Genomic DNA, 19297 nt, shown 5'->3' on the forward strand with positions numbered 1-19297 from the left:
GTAGTGCTAGTAATGTGAAATACTCTTAGAAGTTTGATTGCATTCCTTTATGGTGACACGAAGTCATGTAACATAAGCCTACATAACTAGCATGAATGGTAAAGTAAGAGCATAATTACTACTAAACAGCATCGAACTTTTAAAATGAAGACTAATTGTTGTAGAGGAGAAAGAGTGCTTAAATGCTAAATGAACTTTTTCTTCATGAATGAAATAAGGCCTGAACTACGTAGATACAATCCTAATTTTCCAGTTTGCTGAGCACTTATTTTTAAAAGTACATTGCCTTTCAAACTATGATGCCTGATCTTTGATGCCTCATACCTATTTTGTCCATTTCAGCAACCAGATGGTGCTCATGTGGACCATGGGTGATGTTTTTAAGACAGCTTACTTCATAATGCGGTCAGCACCTTTCCAGTTCTGGGTGTGCGGCACCCTTCAGGTGTCCCTGGACGTTGCCATTCTAATGCAGGTGGGCTGGTATAAATATCGACCAGCATCCTCAAAGATTCCCAAGCACAGCATTCATATCAGCTGACGGTGTCTGATTAGGGACGGTGTGCACGTGTTTGTGACAGTGGCTTTTACTGTGGTGAGCTCTTTGCCACTTAAGTGTGTTTGTCTGCACTTTGCTTGATACAAAGTTATGACATCAGATATGCAAGTCTCATTTCTCTTAGCATCACTGGTGCCAAAAACTGTGTGATGTGAGCACGAAAATGTTTTTGTTATCTTTTGACAAAGAGCGTACTGTAACTTTTTATGATGTATTTATATGATTTAATTTCTGCCAGATATTGTCAAATGCAGGCTGCTTGGAAGCAAAAGCTGTGGCAAACTGACTGTAATATTTACACAGTTCATGTGGCAGTAAGCTGTAGTCACTTTATTCAAATGATTTATGCAGTAATTTATGGATCTTTTGTGACTTCTATGTTGTCTTTCATATGCGGTCTTTTATGAAGTACCGTACTTCCATCCCACATTTTTTTTTTAAGTTTTGAGAGTGGGCAGTTTGATCTCAAAAGGTTTATTAAATTGCTGTAAGAAAAAAAAAGAAGGGGGGGGGGGCTGAAATGGCTGAATTCTCATTGAGTGCTTCACGCAGAGGCCTCACAACAGAGTCTCCATAAGCAAGCTGTATTACCTTATGCTCATCCAGCTCTTTGGCCAAACCGAAATGCCAAAGCCTGCCTTTCCTTTATTGAAAAGGTGACCTTAAAAGAGTTGATGCCTCCCGCCTTCACACTCGTTGCTAGGCTTGACTAAGTTTGCGGGCTGAGGCTAAGTTGTGGGGTTTCCCCATTTGCTGGGCAGCTCAAGAATGTGCTGTTGCACTCCAGGCCTGTTTCTACCTTTCAAATGGTAACTTCATTCTGAAACCATTCACATTTTTATAGACTTGGTTGTTCTCACAAAGCACAGACAACATTAAGTTTGCTTTACCTCCTAACCATGCTGACCTGTACGACCTGTAATTTTGGTTTGTTAATAATTGCAAAAATAATTTGTTTGATGCTTTTAATGCCGGTATAGTATATGTACTACATAGTAGTTCTATTTATGTAAGGAGCTATATATAGGGGCTTCAATTTCTACTTTATTCCCTTTTTTTTGTACATCATTGCTGATGCTGCCCTACATAAGTATCAATTGACCGGTTCTTAAGCATAAGACATAAGTATAGGGACTGTTAAAATTTAATGGTGATGTCATACATTATACAAAGCCTTATGTGATGCTGGCATAAGCCCTTTAGCCTGGACCATATTGTGCCTAATGTTGTTTTGCATATCATGCAGCCTAGTTGAAGCCTGTGTCCTGCAAAGTACACTGAATTATCCTTTTAAGAACGAAGGGTTTGATGAATGAAGGGTTGCTTGGTGACTCATTGCATATTGAGTATGGAATAAAATTTCATGCTGAATATGAGTATCCTGGCAGACTTAGCATATCGAATAAGCAGGTATACTGACAGTGCACTGTTTCCTTTGAAAACGTTCTGACAGTTGTGCAGTGGCATTTTCGTGTGTGTCATACCATGTCTTGTGCAGTAGACTGACTTTAAGATGAATACGGAGGGAAAGTGGAACATCCAGAGACTTGTTTCCAGAGGATTTTGGAGTATGAAACTAAGCCTCTACCTATGCCACTGTTAAAGAACTGAGGGCCAAATTCATAACACCATTCAGGTTTATTAAGCCACCCTCATCCTGGCTGACAATGTATTGATTGTGCCAGGATAACAGTACTAAGTTCACTGAGCATTCTGTTTTTCACCTGTGTGGTGGGCTAGTTTGTCGCCTTCAGGGCAATGCCATAAAAGATGACACAGCTACAGGACGTGCCAAATTTACTTCTATTATCAAAATTTCAGTGGCACTGAATCTATGGGAACTAAACAAAAGCTCCTAGATGATAGAGAATTAGAGAATTCATTTTAACAGAGTTCATCTTAAATAGAGTCTATTGTATTTTCCAGCTACTGGTTGCACACAGCTTGCAGTTTATGTAGAAGTATTTAAGCCTAATAACGGTGCGAAAAAGGACATAAGCAGGAAGGACATGACAAGTGCTAACTCCCAACTAAATTTACTTCAGAAAACTTACACTGAAGAAAAGCTTGGACAAGGACAGTGAACGTACTAACATTCAATTGGTTTATTTCAGGAAACCTGTTTGGAAGGTATTTTCCTTTGGTGTATTTTTCCTGAAATTAATTCAGTTGGAAGTTAGCGCCTGTCCTCTCCCTTTCATCCATGTCTTTTTTGCACTATTCTTAAATCTCAAATCATGAACCAACTAGTCTAGCATCGTGTATACAGAAGTATGTAGAGTTGCTTCTTCTTTATTCTGCTCTCTTTGGAGATTGCAAAAACTGCTGCTGTTCAAACTGGAATGTGTTTACTGTCTGGAGAAGTACTAAAGCTATAAAGCTGTAGTGCCTCGGCGAGAGGAAGTGGTGGCAAAATGAACTTAGAGTACCACAGTAACTCCTAGCATCGCAAGGCTTCTGGCATTGGTTTTTGAGTGCGTCTTCGTGCTTCAGTCAACCGCCAAGCTTCTTTCTCGTATGCATTAATATAATGACTAGACTAGTTCTTTCACTTACCATATCTTACTTTAAAATGGGTGCAGGGTGTTGTACAGGTAGAAAGCTGGTGCTGATGTTTTATAGGCAAGTTGTGGTTGTAGTTCAAAAAGTATTGTATTTATCATAAATGCATTAATGCTATTTTTCTGATTGTCTGTCCTTCTGTGAGTGACAAACTTGGTGTGTAAACAATGTTAGTTGTTAGCACTGTATAGCTTCTATAAGTGTTCATTTGCTGCTAAGTATTGCATTTGGCATGTCCTCTTGTTGAGATATGTGACATAGTATGAAATATTATTATTTGTTGTATTTTTCTTTCTTTATTTTTTTTTACATGTTAGGGGAAGCTAATAAGCTACAGCTACCTAGAGATGCCAGCTACCTTTTGAGGACTATATTTTTGTTGCTTTAGCTACATGTGTATTTCACTCAATCATGTGCTTTACTGTGGTGCCTAGGTATTTAAAGCTTCAGATTGTAAAGTTGTAAATAAGGCATGTACAAAATGTCTTTATGTATTGCTACAGTTGAATAATAACTCAGACCACTGGTTGTGATTTGTAATTTCCTTCCTAGCCCTCATAAAAGTTTAATGTGAAGTGTAGGGAGTGCATACCAAAGAAGATATATCTGGCGAGGCTACTGTTGATGCAGAAAGGTAAATGTTGTGGTGCCATGCCTGTCAAGGGTGTTCTATTGCTGACTACAGACTGACAGCACTACTGTTTGTCCCGATATAGTGAATTGATTGTTCTGGTTGGGGCATGTAGCTGTCACACTTGTTTTCTTGCTGACTGAAAATAGATGAGCGCTGTTGACCCGATGGCCATTTCTCAGAGTTGTTATCTCGCCACTTGCATGCTGCAACTACAATGCAATGTGATATGCAAGAGCACTGCAGCTGAAGACTGTTGCAATCAAACCACTCCACAACGCTGTGCCACAGGCCAGCTTTTCATGGTACTGGCCCACAGGCTGCTTACTAAGTCACACGCCATCTTTTTGCCATTGCTACCACCAGCTATGGTTGCTACTGTCTGTGATGGTGATGACTGTGGCATTTGGAGGGTCCTTAGTTTCCACGTTACCTTCGAAGAAAGAAAGGTTCCTTCTTTGATTTTTATGGTTTAGCAAATTTTATTGTGCACTGAAATTCTGTTAATGGCTCATTGTAAGTATTAGAAAGGTATATGTTGCACTGAAGACAGGTGTTATGTGAAAATAAAACAAAAGCCCAAGATAAGCTTTTGCACGTGTTTGTCTTTACTCGCTTCTGAATGACAAATTGAGCCTGTGTCTGCGAGTGCTGGGTTTGCTTTATTTTTTGAAACAGAAGAATGGAAATAGCAGTTATTTTCTTTCAAAAGTTTCATACAGTGCAGTCACTGGCTAATGTCATTCGATATCACATTTGTAGCAGTTCTTGCCCATTCATTTCACACTCAAGAAAATTTCAAATTGTTCACTGTGAAAAACGATAGAGTGACATGAAACGATGGGACGCGATTTTGTTTAATTGGCACATTGTATCTAATGTTCTGGTTCCGGAAAAACGCTGCATGGCATTTCATTTTTTGTTGTCTGAGTGCTCCGGCATCATCAAATGAACCTCGCAGCATTTGTGTGTGTTTTCACTTTACTTGCTTAATGCTTAAGCAAGCTGGGCAGATTGTCATCCTTTCCACTGCAACATAGTTGCCACTGTTGCCTTGCCAAAAGAAACTATTTCCTTGCTGCCAAACTGCAGCAGCTTCACCTGTGGAGCTCATCTTGTAACCCTGGTGTTTCTGGGTCTGTGGCAATGCGAAAGTTAATGACCTTGCCCAAGTCTGATTCTGGTGAGTATGAGCCCGAGTGAACCCAGCCGCGTTTGCTTTCGTAAATCTGAGTGAGCCCAGATCAGTCTGGTCTTGCTGAGTCTAAGTCTGATGTGAGCTTGCTAGACTTGTGCGGATATAAATTTTTTGGTACAAAGCAAAGTCGAAGCAAATAGCAATTAGTGCCGAATAATTTTGAAGGAAATAGTTCGAATAGTTGTGGGATTTTCATAAAACCTTCACATAAGAGCCAGCTGTTGGTAAATCTAAGAAAAGCTGGTTAAAACTAAGAAATGGGAAAAGGTTCATCTCTGTTTATTTTCGAAGTGCCGTTATGCAGATGTTGCAAAAATGCAAGTTCAACATTTCTTACAACTACAGCTGCACAGCAAGTTTGTTTACAGGCTCTTGCTCATTGTTGTACTTTAGTCTAAAAATTTTGTGGCAGTTGAGGCCGCGGGAGCATTTCGCGTTTGCCGTCACGATGTTGTGAAGTGTGACCTTGACCATGTGACGTCGACAGCTTATGCTGTTTTGCTATTTTGCTATCCAGGCATTGGCCGGCTATGTCGCTTACTGCACAGTCCAGGCGTATGCCTTACTGTGTAGTAAGCGACATACTGCCAAGCCCGTAGATTGCAATACTAATGTAGTTTATGCCATTCCCACCTCTTGCAGCTGCACTTACAGGGGGAAAACGGGAAACTGCCTTAATGAACATTTACGTGAGCATGTGCACTGTGTCAAGATTAAGACTGGTAGTAATCTAGCTGTTCATTATGCAAAGTGGTGTGGCTGCTCACCCCCACCTAGAAGACGCACGCGTGCTGAGAAGGTACAGCGATCGGATGGCCAGGGAAATCTTTGAGGCCTTTTCAATTAGTGAGTTAGGAGCTGCTTGCGTAAGCACCCCTTCTGTAGCTCATTGTAATAAGGAACTTACGTTTCTTAGAAGTTAATCAGTTTCGATTGTGTCCATATTCTGTATTTTACATTTGTAGAGTTTTACGTTTGTGATGCATGCGCAGCAGTAGTTTATTGATGATGACTCGCCTTCCCTTTCTTCCTTTCTCTCTTGCAGCCCGTTCCAAATAGTATGTGTTTGTGCAGGCTTTAATAAAGGTGTTGGCAGTCAGCGCTGGTCCTGTGCTCTTCTTTGTGCATGTGTTTTTTGGCGCTGTTTAAACCTGAATGACTCGTACCAACTAGCTCGTACCCAAACCCTTGTTAGCCTTTCCCCTTATGTGTCATTTTGAGCGAGGCATAGCACCATGCAGAGTAATATTTTTTTCAACTCATCCATTTCGTAAGCTTAGAACAACAGGAACCATCATCCCTGTCCTGTAGGCGAAATTCTGTCGTGCACTAATTGGATAACAAAATGCTCTCTTTCCTACTGTTCATTGTGTGTACTAGGACGTCTTCTTTTATTGGTTCGCCCGGTGTGATGTACATCGTAAGATTATTTTGATCTAAGAGAATAACTGAATTAAATAACAAACTCCTCCATAAAAATTCCAGGAATTGCAGCAAAGTTTGTGCCTAACTTTGGCCACAGGCTTACGAAAGCCTGTAAAGGGTACGTCGCCACATGCTATGTCATAGTGCAGGGAAAAAATGTTGGGTGCATAGTCCTTGGCACGATACGCTGCGAAACAATTGTCACAACAAAAACATTGTGATGAGCCAGTTCCTATTGTTCCCCAAGTTTGAAATTCCTCGCGCCCAATGCTGCCAAATACTGGAAATTTTCAATGCGATTTCTTTTTTTTTTGGTTTGTAAGTCTTGTTTCTGTGTCCACACTTTTCACCAGAAAGCCATCGCCACTTTACAATAAGCAAACACTACCAACTTCATCCGCAACTTTTTATGCCATCAACATGCCATCAACTCCAGACACTAATTTTGTGCCCTGTACCATTAGGTCGACAAAATAAACTGAAATCACTCGGACTCGCTCATAAAATATATTTTTTGCTTAGGGCTCACTGGTTCTCATATTCACCAGAAATGTACTCATGGGTCAATACGAGTCTGAGCGTGTCTATGTTTTACAATGTTTGACCAGTCGCTCCGCAACGCGTGGGAACCAGTGGTAACTGCGGCAGCATAACATTCCGAGCATATTTCTATTCATTCTACTCCCGTTGCCAGGACATGGGTAACTTTTGCCGAGCGCTGTTGGCGCTTCATGCCCGCTCCTCGGCATCATATAACCATGCCCCATAAACTGCGACCAACTACTGGGAAAGTGGCGCCCTCTCAGTGACCTCCAGTTTTTGCATCACTGGGCTGGCATTGAAAAAAATTCCAGTAGAACCCATCTCACGATGAATGTAGATGCTGATGCCATTATCATTGAAGCAGTGTAGCGAAAACCGTATTGGCAAATTCTTCACTCCTGTGTAGCCGACTTTTTCAATTTTCTGTTACCGACATGTTCACTTGTCTGTAGCTCAACGCCGCTTGCTCAACGCATACTCAGGTGCCATTCTGTTCAATTCTTTCTCCATAGTTGGCTGCTTTTGATTTCAACTTCTTCACTTCTCTGTGGCTGACTTCAATTTTCTGTTGCTGACTTCATCACTTCTTGCCCCTTGATCTGCTTGTCTATTCGGTCCTCTACCCAGGGGGACATAGTATCCACATACCCATTCTGGAGGACTGGCCAAGAATGTTCACATACATTACATGTTGTTACATGCCCAGCTCCACATACCCAATGGGCCAAGTTGTCTATTTAGGCACATATTCAGTGGCATATACCCAGTGGAACAAGTTGGCGTGAAATAGGTTAGATATGGACATGGCAAAATGCGTGTGAAGTTCCTAGAGAATGCTAATTCCATTAAAAGGTAGGAGGCTATATGGCTATACTGGTGCATGTGCAGGACGCACGTAAGTCGTCAGTCAAGCACTGACAGCTGTGCCTCCTGAGTGGAATAAATGAAGCATTTGGCAGCGCTGTCTATTGTAAAAACAAAATTCCTACCTGTGCTACAGAGATTATGTATGAAATTTAGTGAGGGGAAAGAGGAACTGGGGAAGGTTGGTCTGAAGGCATGGAGGAAGACTGGACTGATGCATGCCTGTAAAAAGCCACAACAGTATTGCAAGTAATACAAAGGACTAAAAAAAGACACAGAATAGTTGTGTATAGGTATTATTTTGTTCTCGCAACATCCGTAGCTCACGTGTGTTACCCACCGTCACGGCTGAGTACACTATACTCTGATTAACGAGCCTAATCAAATAATTCTGTTTACCTAAAGCAATTTTTAGTGCACACATTGGCTCGTAGAGGAATTCAACCATGGTGGTAGAGTATAAGAGAGGCGACCAAATGGCGCTGTAACCCGCCTTGCGGGTTGCACTTTGAGTTCTTGCCGCTTTGCAGGAGTAATTAGGATTTCGTTGATAAAAAAAAAATCTTGCATTTAGAGAATCAAAAGCTAAACCTGGTGAGTTTTCAGAACTTTCTCCGTACAGACACGGCTACAACACGCACAAATACTTTGGAATCCTTGACATAACAAAGATGTCCCGGTGCTGCCATTTCTGCAGGAAATTCAACATGGGAGGCTTTGTTCTTCAGATTCTCCGCTAGTTGTCGAGCTCTCCGCCAAATCAATTATAATACAGTCTTAAAAAAGAATGTTGCAATACTAAACTGATATAGTGTTGCTCTTTGGTGTCTCTTTAAAGGCGCCCTAAAAGGTTACTATGAAGTCAAGCTAAAGTGATAAAGCAATGCCCTAGAACGTCCAAGGCGTCAATACAATCACGAACAGAGCTTTAGTAACCGAGATATTGAGGTAAATGCATGACACGATTTCAGCCCCCCCAGCGACATTCCGGTACTAGCCCGATGACGAAGGCACTCCTCATCACAATTTATTTCACTAGTACTCAACTACTGGTATTAAGATAATTTCATTAGGTTATAAGACGGAAGAAAATGCTACTTGTCTACTTCTGTTCGATTCTAAGAAAAAAACATTTTGACGTTGCCCTTCAGTAGTGCGGATGGTCGAAAGGTTTCGTTTTCGCTCGACTGCGCTGCGCGCGCTTTGGAGTTTCAGTTGTTTCGTTATCGCGTCGTGCTGCGCTGGTTCTGCTGGCTCGCGAAACTCTCATTTGGAACAAGCAGCGAGAATGTCTCGTCCACGTGTTGTCGTGGGATGCGCGAACGGTCCGCGGAACTTGGCCAAGGGCGGTTGCAGCGGCGAATCCAACGTTACTTACCACTGTGTGCCAACGAGTGAACCTATCCATTCGAAGTGGTTAAGTGCCTTACCTCTGCCACAGCGCGTTGGCAAAGAGCCGAAAAATCGCAGTGTGCCCGCTGCACTTTCGTCCAGAGGATTATGAGTTCAACGCCGACTTACTGAAGTTGTGTGCAGTGCCGTTCAAAGCAATGCATGCTTTCCCGTAGCGCTGTTCCGTCGGTCTTGCCTGCATTCTCCGAAGCGCAACAACAACTACAGGTCGAAGACGGGGCAGTGAGTGCGGCATTTGGTTTTCACGAAGCAAAAGCTACAAGTGTGCGATAATGTACAGCCATGACATACAGTTGCCGTCGTATAGTAGTACGCAACGACGCCGGCAGCGCGAGCCCTCGGCAGCAGGTCACGTTCATCAGTGCTTAAATCGCTAAAGTCGAGCCCAGCATCGCGAGCCAATGTGTCGTTGTCAGGTCGTCCATTGCAACGAGTGTCAAAGTTGGCGTCATAAAATAAAGAACCAGCTTATCGTCACGCGCTTTCCCTTCCGCTAGCCACCATAGTTCCGCTATAGTGACTAGGCACTGTAGTTCCGCTTTCGCGTCGCTGTCGGCTAGCTCTGCCTTGGCTCTGTTTCTGGCCGAACGTTTACATTTTGCGCAGAAAAGCCGTAGCGCCGTCTGCGGGCGCCGTTTTGCTCACCGACGGCGCAACGTCACTATGAGGCCATGCCGTCACCACTCCTCGATCGGAGGCGGGCGATTTGAACTGCGCTGAGGTACGCGGACGCTGCAGAACGCATTTTTTCTTAAAATAAGTCTCTTTTTCGCATGAAACAAGCGTTTTGAGGTTTCTGGAATGGTGTTTCAACAGTCCAAGTTGACTTAATATTAACCTTTAGCGTCCCTTTAAACTGGACGGATACTTACGTCTGGGCCTTTTCTTCGTGTACTGGCGTATATTATGGAAGTGTTAAACGATAATAAATAGTTTCCGTCGCGTAAGACAGACTGCTAGCACTGATTTGCGCATGCAGCATAACTGCATACACACCTTCTCCGACATAGCTGGCATTGCTTTATTCCGCTCTTTTCAGTCTACCCGCCGTTCTTCTGCTGAGCACAACGTCGTGGGTGCGATTCCGGGTATAGCGCCGGCCGCGTTCTGTAGGGCGTGGAATGCAAAAACGTGCTTGTGTTGATTTTTGGGTTGTGAAGTCGGAGGTTCGTGCGGCCACGAAGGTGCCGTGCCAGGCGCCTGGAGAAAGAAGCGTTCCGAGCGACGTTTAAGAGAGCAGGAAAAGGTTTATATATAAATGTACATGATCGAGTTTCACAGAAACGGCTCCATGACTTCGGAGCACACTACATCTTTGCAGTCTTTGCAATGTCCGAGCCTACTCTCACAGCAGCCCAGACCCGCTTTTTATCCCGTTTATTTCCCCCATTTCACTTGTCGAGGGAATTCACTTTCTTCATGGACAATCACGAACGCCGAACCGTTCACAGTATCTCGGCCCCAACGTCCTACCTTTTTGCCGGACTTCCGCCTCCTTTTAGGGAAGAGGTCCGACAAGCAGCTATTTTCCAGTGGAATGCACGTGGACTCAGAGCGCGCCTTTCGGATTTCCGTCGCTTCGTGTACGCCAATATGTTTCCCATTATCGTCATTTGCGAGCCGAACTTAACGAACACAATCAGGCTTTCTGGATATGAATTATTTATGTCGTCAACTGTTTATGAAAACAGTAAGGTTTTGGTGTGTATTCGCCGTGACCTCACCTACACTCGTCAGCCTGTACCACCTAACGACAATAATCAATATATATGCCTAAACGTAAGGAAAAAGAATTTGGCCTTTACTTTTGTGGGCGCCTACCTATCTCCGTCAAGTCGATTTGATTACAAAGGACTGCAAGACATCCTTTCCTCAACCTCCAATCCCTGGGTCATCATTGGAGATTTCAACGCCCATCATACACTCTGGGGAATTGATCAACGCAAGAGGCAGAGCTCTGGTATCTTTCGCCTCCAGTAATGAACTTTGGCTGCTGAATGATGGAAGTCCTACCTTCTTACGTGGCTCCACCTACAGCAGCTGTCTTGACTTGGCTTTCGTCTCACGAAGCCTTGTCAGACGTGCAGGGTGGTTTGCGGACATAGAGACGCACGGAAGTGACCATATCCCCACGTACATCAAGATCAGAGGATTGTCCCCTTCCAAAATGCGGGATACGATCCAAAGAGTGGACTGGACTAAATTTCAGTCTATAATGGAAGCACACTGCGACGCCAATCCATCTTTCGACTTGGAAGAGGCAATTAAGAGCGCGGTGCAAGACACTATGCGCACTCTCACATGCTCTTCGAAACTGAACGAATTTGACGTGGAACTAGAAAGACTTCGAGCAATACGACGACGTGCTGAACGAAGGTACCGACGTACGAAAACAATGGACGATCTACGGACCGCCAGGCGCACGCAGAAGAAGATACAGCGCCGGTTAGACAAGCTCGAATCGCAACGTTGGGCTGCCTTCTGTGAGTCGCTAGATCCACGCAAGCCTTTATCGCAACTATGGAGAACGGTGCGCGGACTGCGGACACTTCCCGTACAGCGATTCCCATTCAAGGCACTTGCCCTCTCTCAAAAGAGATCGGAGATTGACGTGGCAGAGGATTTCTGCGCCAGATTATCCGGCCAACTCATAGCTACCAACATTCCGTCGCCTTCGATCAGCTGTCCGCCACCACGTGATCACCGGTTGGATCTACCATTCTCGATCCACGAACTTAAGGCAGCATTAGCTTTGTGTAGCCGCACATCAGCGCCAGGACCTGACGGAATTTCCTACCGAGCTCTGTGTCACCTGAGGGAGCGAGCGAGAGGTGTTCTTCTTGAGGTTTACAATGAATCTTGGAGAAATGGCACGCTACCAACAACCTGGAAGACAAGTCGCCTTGTTCCACTGCTGAAGCCTGGCAAGTCGCCTTTGGAGCTCTCATCATATCGCCCGATCGCGTTGGCGAGCTGTGTGGGCAAAGTGATGGAGAGGATGGTCCTAGGACGCCTGGAGTGGTACTTGGAGTACCACAACACCTACCCAGATGCCATGGCGGGCTTCCGACGCGGTCGATCATCGATCGATAACGTCGTCGACCTGGTCACCTACATTCAACATGAGAAATGCCGTAAGCGTCTCTGCGCGTCTTTATTCCTCGACGTCAAAGGGGCGTGTGACAACGTTACGCATGAAGCCATCCTCTCTGCTCTCGCAGAGGTAGGAGTGGGTGGGCGGATGTTTCAATGGATACGGAGCTATCTATCCATGCGATCCTTCTTTGTAAGCACGGAGGAAGGCCATACTTCTCTACATTATAGCTACCGCGGCGTCCCCCAGGGCGGTGTACTTAGCCCCGTGTTATTTAATCTAACACTAATTGCTCTCCTTGAGCACGTGCCAGCCACAGTCAGGGTATCAATGTACGCGGATGACATCTGCATATGGACATCTGCAGTAACGCGCCTACAGCTGCGAGCGAGAATCCAGAAAGCCGCCACACAAACTGTTCTCTACCTTCGTAATCGAGGCCTGGAAATTTCCTCAGAGAAATGCGCACTAGTGCCATTTACGCGCAAACCCATGGCCAACTACAGTGTAATGATAAATGGCCAAATAATACGACGGGTCCGATCGTACAAGTTCCTAGGTGTCATAATCGACAGGGACTTGTCGTGGAGCCCACACGTATCATACATGAAAAAACGGTTGACAGGAATCTGCCACCTGTTCAAGTTTTTCGCTGGCAAGACCTGGGGAATGTCGCCAAGTGCGATGTTGCAACTGTACAGGGTGCTTTTCCTAGGATTTCTGCGATACAGCTTGCCAGCAATAAACAACACTGGTAAAACAAATCTACGCACAATACAAAGTCTTCAGGGTCAAGTGCTCCGGATCTGTCTAGGCCTGCCTCAGAGTGCTTCAACAGTGGCTGCGATAGCAATCGCTGGAGATCACCTTGTCAAGACCCACATTGAAATTGAAGTACTCAGGACCCATATAAGGCATCTGACCAGGACTCCTCGTCACCACTTGGCCTCCCTAACAGCGGACAGACCACACACATCTTTCAGCCGGACGATAACCGCATATGACGAATCATTGCCAGCTTGTTTTACCCCGGCTGCGAGACCTTCGATTCCTCCATGGTGCCTCGCTCAGCCAAAAATCAACCTCACAATACCTGGTATCTCGAAAAAAGCTGATCTATCATCGCCAGCCCTTAGACAGCTCACGCTACTACATTTGTACGAGAACTACCGTGATTCTACGCATATTTACACTGATGGATCTGTCCTTCCAAGTAGCACCGCGGCGGCAATCGTCATACCAGCGAAAGCTACAACAATCAAGTTTAAGACGACCCACGCGACAACATCGACGGCAGCAGAGCTCGCAGCGCTCTTTACTGCCCTTCATCACATTGGTGATGAACCACCACATAAATGGACAATATTCTGCGATTCGAAGGCGGCACTGCAGTCTCTACTGTCACCTCTACGACGTGGACCACACGAGCAACTAATATTCCATATTACAGAGACTTTGCAACATATAAGTGAAGCAGGCCATGAGATAACCTTTCAGTGGCTTCCAAGTCACTGCGGGATTATCGGCAATGAACGGGCGGATCACGCTGCCCGCTCAGCCCATACTGAGGAGCGCTGCGTCCCGATTCCTCATTCTAGAACTGACGCAGCACGGAAGCTCCGCCTACTTGCTCGGCAGTGCACCGCGTCGCAATGGAATGAGCCACATTTAAGAAACACGCGACTGTACTCACTTGACCCAACATTAAGTCTTCGAGCGCCATCACAGCTTCGCCGTAGAGACGCCACGCTTTTATATCGCCTTTGGTTGGGCGTTGCCTTTACTCAAGCCTATGCATTCCGCATAGGGATGACCGACAGCCCAACCTGTGACCACTGCGGCCATGAAGAATCAATTGGCCATATTCTGTGTGCCTGCCCGCAGTACAGTACACAGAGGGCATGCCTTCGCCACGAACTTGACAAACTGGACGACCAAGCGCTATCCGAAAAAAGAATTCTACAACATCGAAAGGACCTACCGTCACAGAAGAAGGCCGTGTAAGCGCTATTGCGCTTTTTGCGATCTACCGGCCTGAGTGAACGACTTTAACTGGAACGCCTTTTTGTGTGTGTGCCTCCATGTGTGCGTGTTTTTTTTTCTTTTTTTAGCATTTTCCTCTCTGTCATCTTTCTAACCCCTATCCCCCATCCCCAGTGTAGGGTAGCAAACCGGAGACTCATATCTGGTTAACCTCCCTGCCTTTCCTCTTCATTCTCTCTCTCTCTCTCTCCGCCTCCAACGCTGCACCATCGCCGCCGCATACGAGGCAACCACGTGGCAAACTGAACCGGATGTCGACGCCGTTCCCACGGGAAACCTCGATAACGGCCTCTTTCATCACCTAGTGGCCTCTTCGTGACGGTCAATCTGTCAGGATCGGGAGACTAACCTCCTCGGTAGTCGGAGTGCGTCGTCGTCGTCTTGAAGTGAGCTGTCATTGCTTACGCGTCACCGTCGACACCAGGTCCAGTCGTAGTCCGGGCGGGTACCCTCTCAGCTCTGGGTGGTCGAAAAGCCGATGATACGGAACATAATTGCTTGTCCGTTAATCTCAGGTGACGCTGATTTAGTCACCTTGAGTAAACGACGAAGCGTGAATAGCACTCCACAATTGAACGTCTGCCAGAGAAGCATGCTTTGTTCCGAGAGACCGCCAGGCACAACATGGTGCACATTGAACACCATGAGGTGGTAAACACTAGAGCCCTCTACTACGGCATATTTGGCAGTTGTGGTGTCGCACTGGAATGTTAAACGCAACCAGTCAATGAATATTTTATTATTTCCTGCATACAGGTCGTTTCAAGCTGCACATTTGTTCCGCAACCAAAAGGCGCGTGCTTGAAATGAATTATTTCTAATAATTTATGTTTCCGGTCAAACTGATCATAAGGAAGCTAGAGCGCGGAAGTATGTGTGCGATCTATCGGGCAGTGTCTGAGGGGGTCAGTGATGTTAATAATGCGGTCACCTGTATAAACGAGCGTTAGAGGTACGTGCTTAATTTGTTCATTATGTCCGATACCGCTGTGCGCTGAAAAAAAAATCCTGTTATCCCTATGACAATGTCAATAGTAACAATAATTTAAACGACAGTGCCAACACTACCAGTTTATTCCCACGTGCTTCAATATTAGTTTCTGGACCGACTAGTTCGCTTATATGAAAGAGATGGCATTGCCGCCGCGCCCAGCCATTTCTTGTTTGAAGATACGCCGCGTTGCCTCCGCGGCGGTTCGATTCGGGATCGCGGCGGCCGCGTTCCGATAGGGATGGAACGCAAAAGATCCCTTGTACTTAGATAACGCCAGATGGACGAAATTAATACATAGCCCCAACAATATGGCGGCCTCTCATAACAAACTGCGGTTTCAGTACGCTATACCCCACTTCTTTTGTGCGATTATATGGGCACTTCAAGCGATTTTTTGCCACCGCCGTGAGGTTCCGTACATACTCGGACATATGTATTATATGCTACGCTGTTTGACATGCACTATATGTTGGTTTATTGCCACACCATTGTATCCCTGAAGTTGCTGATACCAGGTTTTACATTCTTGGCAAAATTATTCCTTAGAATTTTGAGAATGGCAGCTCACAAACACGTGTAATAAAACAAAACACCTACAGCGCATTCCTTTTATCCTAAATCTTCCCAGCCTTCAATATTAAACGTGCGTAACAATAACAGAGCTCAAACATGAAAAATGATGCAACTTTTTTTATAGGCGCGGCTGTGCACTACCTCCGTGATCGGGACAGGAAAGAGGTTAAAGACATACCCGATACGGAAAAAGGTGGCAAAGTCGCAATGAAAGGTGTTCGCTTTAATTAATAAACATAAATGAAGTTGTCCGATGACAGGATTCAAACACAGGACCCCTAGCGCAGCATTTCGTTTTAACTTAGCTTACGTTTACTTCAATCATACTGCCATTACAAAGCTGCGAGTGCACTCTTCTGTAATATTCTAACATGTTGCTATCGCATTCTTTGTTTCGTCCTTATGTCGAAACTATGCTGTTTTTTTATTGCAATTATATGGACACTCCAAGCGCATTTCTGTCGTCGCCGTCGCCGTGAGGTTCCGTATGTAGTACAAGGGCGATGAAATCGTCGCCGCGCACCGTTGGCTGTATGTGCGAATGAAACGGCTGATGCGGCTCAATCTCTCGTGCTCGAGCCAGGAAAGTGGGCTGGAAGCCCGCTCTGTCCTGTCGCGCGCGAGGCACGGGGGTGAGGCGAGAGAAGGGCTGGAGGGGCTTCCCTCTCCGGCGGCTGCTGTTTGCGGCACGGCCGTGCGGGCGCTGTATCTTGAAAGCGATCTGCGACGCGGCCAAAGTGCGCGCCCGCGCAGGCCTCATCTTCAGAGCGATCTGCGATGTTTGCAGTGCGCGTAGTGCTGGTAGCTTCGTATGCGCTGTGCTTTTGACGAATCGTTCGTGTTGAAGCGAGAGGCGCACGAATGTCAACTCGATCGCTGCTGCTGCCGCGATTCCCCACTCCAGCATTTTGACAGCGAGTGGTCGCGCTCGTCAAGAGAGGTGTGTTCATGTCTATCTGTGCGCACGCGACACCGTGCTTGTTAATTTAGTTAAAACACGTTGGCGGGCTTGTCGGTTTGAATCCATGATAGGATGTGTAAGCGCGACTGAACGAGGACGTAAAACGGTGACACACAGACGCAGTGCTATCTCTGTGTGTCTGTTTCTTTCTACGTCTTCGTTCAGTCACGCTTACGCATGTGATCATTGTCAATTTAGTTAGTAAGCGAATGTTTACAAGATTATACGGCCGATAAAACTACTATCCTTATTTCTTATAGCTATCCACTAATTTGCTATCGCAATCGGTGCTTCGCCTTTCGGGCGTAACTGCGACCTTTTTTATGTGCTAAGTATCCTGGCTGCTTCTAGTTAGTAGAATGACAGCTGTAGCATACCTAAATGAATCCTTGCTCGAAAATTTAATCAGTTCGCAGTCTTTTGCGCTGACAATGGAAAAGGATCGAAAAAAGATGCACCACTCGTCAATTATGTTTTGATAACTCTGCTCTACTGTAGCTTCTGTCCCCTTAGGTCTTCTTCGACATTGTTTTTTTTTGCGCGCCACAACCTCGAAAGAGAATGTCGAACTACCATATAGCTCAAAAAGGTGATGCTGTGGTGGAACAATTTCGCGATTATTTTTGATCAAGGCTAAGTTCCTGGACAAATATGATGGTCAGATAGCACCGCAAAATTAGTACACTCTCTCGCACTCATAAATATTTTTCTGGTCTCTCCACTCCCGTTCACTGAAACTCACAGTCATGCACTAGAAATGCGTGCACTCATTAGCAAATATGTTAAGTAAGAATGCTCGAAGCTGAATGTTTCGTGACGCGCCACAACATAAAGGAACGATATTAAATCTTTTCTGTAAGCTACTAGAGATGTTTTATAACCTTAGAACTACAAAAAATAAAATAAAAATAAAACAAATATAACGCAATTGGCACATTCATAGGTGATTAGTTAGGAAATAAGTGATGTAATGATATCGCATCAAAAAGCGTTACTCAACCTAAAACATGGCAACTTGTGGCTTCAAAGCCATTGGCAATAAATAAAGAAAGAGCGATGAGCAAATGACAGCGATCCTAATTCATGCATGATCCTGATCAATGTATGTACTACTTTGCCTTGTAAAAACAATTTCTAGCTCTGCCTATGTGCGCGCACCGTACGGTAGTGCTCGTAGCACTGGGACAAGGCGTAAGAAGCTTGGAAAGATGGAAATTCGACATTTACACGTTGTCGAAAGCTTTTGCCGAAGTGTTGTGTCTTTTACCCGCTCATTATCGACGACAGCCTCTGAAACCGCCACTTGGTGCGCCTCACCAGTGTTACGTTTCGCCTCCGACGTGCGGTATAGCCGGCGCGGATGCAACGGACGCCGGAGCTTCGTTCACAGCGGCGGACATTTTGGCCAGTTCAGCGCTGCCCCAAAACCTTCTGCTAAGCGCGTCCAGGCATGTTTCAATACCACATGTCTTCGTGTGTGTGTCTGCATGTTGGTGCCCACGCTTGTCAAAGCGCGGCAGTCGGGGAGAGGAGCTCCCCAACTGTGAAGCGAGGAGGTCTGACCGGCGCCGGCCCGGCGGATACTTGTCACTTGTCACAACGTGTCCGTGCGCCGCCGTCACGTGCGCCTCTTCCGAGCCGTTCCTTCTTGCCCTCGACTCCGAGAGTATAAGAGCAGCTGCCCCCGGACGCCAAGAGAGAAGCTTCGATTTATTCAGTCGAGTAACGTGGTCTCCCGTTTCTCCACTTCGGTCGACCTGACCGGCCGCTCTTTTGCGATACTAGAATAAACAAGTTGTTCTGTTAGAAGTCGACTCATCCTTTGCCAGGACCTTCGAATGCTTCCAGCTGTGCCCCAGGCCGCCAGGCCAACGCTACCCTTGGGGCTTGCGACCCATTTGCAACACCAGCCTCATGTGCTGCCATCGGAAACAGGCAGCGGAGGCCGGCTGAGGCAAGCAATGAACGCGTCATCACGTGATCAAATAAGGTGGCACCCACGGGAGTGGGGCGAAAAGCGTCGATACTTCTCCGCCTTTCCTCTTTCCTGTCGCTAAATTTTGCACTTCGTCTCTGTCCCTAACGCACGCATATTGTCTTTCAGACAGCGTCGCCTCATGTATCATTTATTCATCTCGGGAGGCATAGCTGTTAGCACGTGACTGATGACGTAGCGCTTAGTGCGTCTGGTACATGCGCCTGTGCAGACCGCCAAATGAGTGTCTGAATTCCGATCTCATGAAACGTTGTGGACAGATTTTATGCTATTTTCTGCTTCCAATGCGACGATGACTTCTAGGTGAAAACCGTGGACGGGAAAAAAGTACTAAAACAAAAAAAAAAGAAAATACCGCAGTAAAATATTTAGTAACTGGCATCACTGGGTCCAAGGAACATTGAACGTGGGGAACAATAAGATATCATCTTATTTTCGGTG

The 19297-nt window shown here is 45.6% G+C and overlaps 1 protein-coding gene and 1 long non-coding RNA gene across 4 annotated transcripts in view; one reads left to right on the forward strand and one right to left on the reverse strand.

Annotated features, from left to right (window-relative positions):
* The window catches only part of LOC135897775 (solute carrier family 66 member 2), a 61071-nt gene extending 56731 nt beyond the window's left edge, over positions 1–4340 (forward strand). For all 3 annotated transcript variants that reach the window (XM_065426483.2, XM_065426484.2, XM_065426485.2), the window contains one exon: positions 343–4340. In XM_065426483.2, coding sequence (XP_065282555.1) covers positions 343–541 — 199 coding nt within the window. In that variant the 3' untranslated portion in view covers positions 542–4340. The remainder of the gene's footprint in view (positions 1–342) is intronic.
* Positions 1–19297, reverse strand: part of LOC135897776 (uncharacterized) — a 70691-nt gene that overhangs the window by 3287 nt on the left and 48107 nt on the right. The gene's annotated exons all lie outside the window — the stretch shown is intronic.

The sequence above is a fragment of the Dermacentor albipictus genome, chromosome 1 (genome assembly GCF_038994185.2).
Source record: "Dermacentor albipictus isolate Rhodes 1998 colony chromosome 1, USDA_Dalb.pri_finalv2, whole genome shotgun sequence".
In the NCBI taxonomy this organism is placed as follows: domain Eukaryota; kingdom Metazoa; phylum Arthropoda; class Arachnida; order Ixodida; family Ixodidae; genus Dermacentor; species Dermacentor albipictus.